The following is a 7,436-nucleotide window of genomic DNA, read 5'->3' as shown; positions in this document are numbered from 1 at the left end:
ATTAAAACAAACCAACGTAGGATATAATTAAAATATAGTTTTTAAAAATAATATAATTTTAATTATAATTTAAAAAATTAATATTTACATTTTTTAGAATTATATAAGACTGTCTCTAATATTGTATATTAAGATAAAAAACAAACAAAGAACATAATTTAAAAATAAAAAGAATACTTACATTTTTTAAAATCATATAAAACTGATTAATAAATTATATTATACGTAATTATTATATTCTCTCTTTTTCTCACATATACACACACCACACACTTTCATTCAGATATAAAAGATGTCGATACAGACGCTTACGTGTGGCTCGCCATTCCTGTGAAGGGTCTCCTCATGCTCTAAAAGGACCTCCACTGCTTCAACGAATTCCTCAGAGATAGCATGAAGGAGCGCATCCTTGGTATCGACCTTGTGCTCTATTAAAAGCTCCACCATCTCTAGATTTTCATTATCGATCGCCATGAGGAGGGCCGATCGTCCGAGAGGATCCACGCAGTTAATGTTAATGTCGGCCTCGTGGGCTTTTTGGAGCATTCTGTAGTGACAGGAGGGTATTTGGAAGATTGATGAATTGCCGTGCAGGATTCGTAAGTGCAAACATTCGTATATAGAAAATCCCAAAATTATCGGATATCCTTTTAGCAAATTGTCATGGTTAGAAGAAATAATTTTTCTAAATAATTTCGATCAAAATATCATTTATTAGATCTTTTCAATTTTTAACATTATATATATTTGCAAATATATGTTTCAAATTAAAATTCTATTCGATATTTAGAATTATCTACAAAATTTTGTCATTTATTTTTTAAACTTAATTTAAACCCCATATTTTTAATCGATTAATTACTTAAACACTATTACTTAAAAACTATAAGTGCTTCAATATTTCTGTCAACTAGAATTTTTTTAGTTTAGTTAGCAAAGAATTTGTAATAGGAAAAATATTCGATAACTTCGAGACTTATAACTTTAAAAATAATTATTTGATAATATAACTTTATTAAAAGTTAGAAAAACCTGTCTTTTTCAAGTGAATTTGACTGCTTCTTATTAAAATCAGAACAGAAAAGCGATGTCAAATCAAAAGTTATGACTATAAATTATAACGGAGGAATTTTGCGAGAGTGTCAAGTTAATCATAGATAGCAATCAGCTTCAATTACGGTAACATGAAAGCATAGCAAAGAGAATTCTTGAAAGTTTCAAAATCGTGCAAGCAAGCTAAGATAATTAGAAGATTTTGTGCTGTACACACGTCGAGTGGAAGTTTATTTATTTGAAGAATGTGACGTTAGTATACACTAATTATTTTTTACAATAATATCACGATACATTGAGTAATAATAAATAAAAAAAATTTTTAAAGGAATAATTGCCTATTTTAACTTTTTATATAAATTGTACGTATTTTTATAAATATTGTAAAATTTTTTAAACTTTATCGTTTTAAAAATCTTACAATATTTATAAAAATTATATAATTCTATATAATACATATTTTTGTAGAACACGCACGCCAAAGTTAAATTATGTCCGTTTCTACTATGTAGATTAATTAATTTAATCTCGCCCTTTTAAAAAAAAAAGTAACTGAATAGTTAATCAATATATTGAAACACTTTTTCCTAAGAGCGATTTAACTAATTCTTCATGTTTTCCAGTTTTAAGAATTAAAAAAAGTTATAAGAGTAATTAAATCAAGATTGAAGTTAGAATCTGGGTAGAAATCAACATTAATGCTATTAAAATATAAGACTTGTTCCAGAAAGTTCAAGTGAAATAAAATTTCTACGTAATGTTGCAACACAGTTAACTTCCATAAAAAAGTTTATTGCTATTAAGTTTTATTCGTTCTTTTTTTTGTACGGAAGAAATGTTCTGTCCTTCCTAGATATCTGCTCGCACAACGAATCCCACATTCGACACAATTATCTATTTTCGTTAGCAGTAGCACGTACACGCGTGTTAGCGCACGTGTCTAGATATTTCTTATAATAGCACTATTAGGATAACGAGGACATACAATAATCGTACTCTTAATTCGCGGAATAAAAGGATGAAAAGATAGAGAAGCTTGTAGGGATACACGTGTGCATCGCGTAAGGATACACGTGTATGAACGAAATATAAACAAGATGAAACTCGTTCCATATTTATATATTGTATATTATAAATAAGTTTTTTTTTTACCTAAATAAATATTTTATATATGTATATAAAAAACTTCTTTCTTTTTCTTCTATCTCTTTTTTCTTCTCTTCCTTTTTTTAATATACACATGCAATTCTCAGGCTATCAAAAAACAGGATATCTGCCTGCAAAGAGTTTTATGTTACGAAAATTTCGCGATGCATACATCAATGTAAAGTGAAATATTAAAAATAAATATACATCTGATTAAATAGGAAATTCATTCATTTTTTCGCCTTGTATTCTCCTTTGCTAATAAAAAAGTCAAAAATATTTATAAATTTTTAATTATAAATTTCAACTGACCTTCTAACGGAAGCCACGTCTCCGCGCTCGACAGCAAGAAGATATTTCTTTTCCTGAAGCGACAGGCTGGCCATTTCCTGATGAGGTCTCACGACGTTCTCCTCCTCCATCATGCCGTGTATACTGTGCCTCTATAAGCGCAATATTTTTATTTTATTTGACTGAACGTATCTATACATATGGGAGAGTAAGGGAATTGCGGATATGGGGTAAATACGAATGATACTGTGTTGCAGTATACCAGAGTACTAATAACCTCTCATTTCTCGCACATCCAATGATAGTCTGATGTACACTTACAATTAGTGCGGCAATATAACGTGATTGTAAAACACACACACACACCGTTTAAGATAAATAGCATTAAGTGAGTATGATTTTCGATTCAGTTAATTATGTATGTTTAAAGCAATAACTAGAGTATCTTTTAAATAAAGACTTTTATTAATTTATAAATAAAACGTGTCAAGACAAAACGTTGTGCCATTTTAAATTTTTCAGACTGAAGGAAGAATTTATTTTCTTGAAAACTATCACTTAAAAAAATTTCACAATTTGTTGTTAATTCATGAAAACGCTTAAACTCAAAACATTCCTTCTAAATTTTGTAAGATATATTAGGAGTGGGACGTTATGGCGTATCGTTTAATGTAAATCTTGCAGAGGAGAGAGTTCTTCTGGAAAACAAACAGTATTTCTAAAAACATAATTTCCGTAGCTATCGCCTATGCGAGAGAAACGCGAAGACGGTCATATTTTTCAGTGTTACATCTTTTTCCGGTGCAGCGTTTCTTTAGCAACGCGCGATTATCCGTGTCTCTAAATGTTTTCGCTTCGTTTTACAGTATACTATTGCAATTGTCGCATTGTTTGAAACGCGCGTTAAGTTATACAAATTTCGTCTAGTGGCCCCAGCCTCATTTTCCACCGTCATTGTATCGGTCATGCACGATTCAACGCTCACTACGTGATTTTGCGCCGCGCTCACGCGGAAGTTGCATACCGAATCTGGAGCGAGCGTATGCGTTCGTGTGCAGGAGTGTAGTTAACGAGGTGAAATGCACCCAGTTTCGAGGATCAATTGTGTCCCTCATAACTGTGTTCGAGGAATGCAGCGTATTATTACGTACTAACACAATGCGTGTTTCACATTACAATTGGTCGTTTGCTTTGAACTACGAATCCTTTCCACTGATTTTAATTAATTATTCATCTCAGTTATTATAATTAATTTAGTCGTACGCGACCTGTTCTTATATCTTTTTTCTTAATACTATATGTCACATGCAATATATCGTAATATGGATATTATTGTATATATATTTGCTCTAAGTTTCATGTTAAATATTTTTTAAATTAAACCAAGTATCTAAAAAGATCCAAAAAATTAAAATTTAAATAAGAAGCAACACAGGGCAATGAGCCAAGCACGATGTCAGTACACAATATTATAATTAATATAGATAGACAAAGTCCCATGGAATTTTAATTTTATATTTAACTTTATCAATATACTACAATAATTACATTGTAATATTATGCTCATTGTTCTATGTTGTTTAAATATTTTGAATCTTGGATTAAAACAAAATGCTATCACTTGGATTCAAATAGAATTATTTTTGTGGAATTCAAGAACACATATCACTTGAGTTGAGTAAGGTAATGCAATTATGTCCGAAGAAAATGGTTTTGCTGAAGCGTTTAAAAATTGAGCTAGAAACAGGCTTAAAAATAATTTTATTTGGACCATCAAAATAATTATGTAGAACGCTCAAACTTGTTGCTAGAATGCTAAAACTTTTTGCAGCATTGCTTATCATATTCAAGATTCTTACGTAATTTTGATGACTCAACAAAATTATTTTCAGATCTGTATCTGATTAAATTTTTGGATACTTCAGCAAAACCATTTTTTTGAAGGACTATAACTTAGCGTTAGTTATTATTATCAAATCTTTTATATAATTGATATATTTAAAAAAATAAAATATAATACCAGTTAGGTTTAATTTTTTAAATTGATACAGATACAACAGGTTTTTATTTAAAGAGCACATTTATACCTATATTCTTTATACCGATATTCTTTTTAAATCGTAATTAAACGTTATAGATTAATATTTCGTTAATATAAAATTCATTCGAGATTAAGTTAAAATTAAATTGTTCTCATTATCGTACCATAGTGTTTTCATTATCTATTCGTATCCAAAGATTTAATTTATTAGTATTAATCTTGCTGTATTTGTCATTAAACTGGATTCAAGGTAATATTTTAGAGTAGCTTAAAGTTAATATTGAAATTAAGGGGAAGGAAACGAGAAGAGCATAAAACTTTATCACGAAAATGTAAACCGAATTATCGTCGATCGTACAAATTATGTTTCATCATTGACGCGTATGAATTCCATTTGATCCTATTTCGTATAAAGACCATTAATAAAATGTGCTTATTGTTAGCAAGTACGTTTTAATTGTCGCTCTCTCGTACCGTTTATACATCCGATACGCAATCAATTTTACATTGTCATAAACAGGGTTGCATTGAGGCAGCATCGAGGCAGACATCAGGCCGTGAATTAGCTGTTTTATTATCGATTATTGAAAGTTATTGAAACATCGCGTTCGCCGATATGTACGCGCGTTTCCTCTCTCAACAAATTCATCCGTCGTGATATCTGTCGTTCGGCACACAGAGATAGTATCTGTACTACATTGTTCGAAATACAATCCATAAATGTCGGACACGTGTGCGACGTATCGCAGATACACACTCGCGCGTAATTCAAACGCAAATCTTGACCCAAGAACCTACGTTGATATTTTGCATGATCGGGGAGGAGGATTTGAACATTGATCGAAATTTTAGGGGACGAATATGCGGTTGAATGATGAAAAAGAGTCGCGCGGGTCTTAGCGAGCCATAAAGACAAGCGTATGATAGACGGTGTTTGCCGAGGGTGCGCCGACAATTAAGGTGCGCCCTTAGTAAACACTCGTCAGTGCTAGCCTTCGCAGTATTATATTCTAGTATCTCGAGTACGATGTCTCTCGTATTATAGAATATATACCTTTTTCCTCTACTTGAGTCTGCTTCCGTGTCTTCTCTTCTCGCCCTTTGTTAACTACAGTCTGCGTTCTTAACCACCGACTCAAAAATCTGAACATGTACACTCCTATTACCTTACAGGGAAAGAGTTTGCCGAAGTATAAAAATATAAAAATTTAGCTAGATACAGATCTGTAAAATAATTTTGTTTGAACTATCAAAATTATGTAGAACGCCAATAAACTGGCTGCTACAACATTCTGGCTGTTAAAACTTTCTGCAGCATTGTCATTAACATTTAACCGTTCTGCCTAATTATTTTGATGGTCCAGCAAAATTATTTTCAGATCTGTATCTAACTTTAAATACTTTCACAAAACTGTTCCTTCCCTATGAGAAGCTTAAAAGTTATAAACATAAGACATGAAAAATATATGTGATGGGAAATTCCCCATAATATATGTAAAGCATCTTGTAATTATACATATAATCTTAATTATAAACTCTAGAACGTACTTAATCTGTACATTTTACCTATTTCACGTTTTCCACCTCTGAGTATGTTAAATTATTTTTAAGCTGGTTCTACTTCTCTGCATTCATTTTGTTTTAAATTAAAATGTTTTAAATTAAAACGCGATTTTTAAAGACATGACCTAAAGGCAAATAATTTTTCGTAGCTTCCGAATCTTTCTCAAAGCTCTAAAATGTTTTCGGATTTTATCGTATTCTGCCGGAAAATTTATTACAGGTTTGGAGTACACGAGGGAGAGCAAATCCCGCCTTGCGCGTGAAGTGTATCGACGCCTCCAATCTCGGAAATTGATTTCCATTTTACGAGGAAGATCCCTCATTGTTATTTTTTGAGGCGTTTGTTTTCATACGAACAATTCAAATCCCATGAAAGGGAAATTTAAAAGTGAAATTTACTTGGTTTTGCAGGAGAATTCTTTACTAAGGTTTTTCCTTAACAAGAAGTTGTTTTCGACTAGATAGTTTTACAAATAGAATTAAATCCACAAACAGAAAAACGTGGGAATGCCCGCTAACCGTGGTATTTCATTCTACCATCATGGATTAAATGCTCCGCCTCAATGCTTCGTTACGCGAAACACTGGAAAGGATTTCGTGTCTCAGAGCAGCGTACTCTTGGCAAGTAGACACTTAATGTGGTCTATAAATCCCGTCATTAAAAAATCATTCGACTTGCAATGTACAGTTCAAGCATTTAATGCTATAAATTTTACAATCATCGCAATCAATAGTATATACATTTATTCTGTTTGAAAAATCTCATTTAGAATTCAGGAATTCAAATCATAGTTTATATTTTAAATAATAGATAGATCAATCAATAAGTAACTTTAATTTTACCAAATAACTAAGGTGGTAAAAATTAAGATTACTTATTGACTTATCCATATATTTTATAGGGAAATTTTGTTATATTTTACTACTGTATCAACAAGAAATATTTAAAGTAATAAAATAAAGAATTTATCTCTTTATATTTAAAAAAATCGTTTGTAACATAAAAATTATTTATTTTAATAATAATTTAAATAAATAGTTTATTAAAATTTTCACCTATTAGTTATTATTTAAAAAATAATGATTTTATTTATCTTAATTAAGGCAGTTGTAAATAAGATATATATGTCTCCCACAACCCACTTTGTACATATCTTGTTCAGACAGTATTTACTATTTAGTTCCGACTACATTTACCGTCTGTATTTGAATTGTATTTCTACTCTGTCCCCGTGTTCAACTGTCTCCGTATGCGCCGTCTTCACGTACAATGTGTAACCACTGCTTCTGTGTCTGACTAAACTGTCTGTATCTACTATTCACGCCTTACATTCGTGACGGC

General features: G+C 31.1%; 1 protein-coding gene across 1 annotated transcript in view; it reads right to left on the bottom strand.

Moving 5' to 3' along the window:
- The window catches only part of LOC108752349 (transient receptor potential-gamma protein), a 113,220-nt gene that overhangs the window by 20,146 nt on the left and 85,638 nt on the right, over nt 1-7,436 (bottom strand). The window contains exons 4-5 of the mRNA XM_018493138.1: nt 2,512-2,642; nt 313-547 (exon numbers count right to left, since the gene is read on the bottom strand). Of these exons, the coding sequence (XP_018348640.1) occupies nt 313-547; nt 2,512-2,642 (366 nt within the window). The remainder of the gene's footprint in view (nt 1-312; nt 548-2,511; nt 2,643-7,436) is intronic.

Source organism: Trachymyrmex septentrionalis, unplaced genomic scaffold (assembly GCF_001594115.1).
Source record: "Trachymyrmex septentrionalis isolate Tsep2-gDNA-1 unplaced genomic scaffold, Tsep1.0 scaffold6, whole genome shotgun sequence".
NCBI lineage: Eukaryota > Metazoa > Arthropoda > Insecta > Hymenoptera > Formicidae > Trachymyrmex > Trachymyrmex septentrionalis.
Note: the sequence above shows the minus strand (reverse complement) of the source record. Positions and strands in the feature narration are given on the sequence as shown.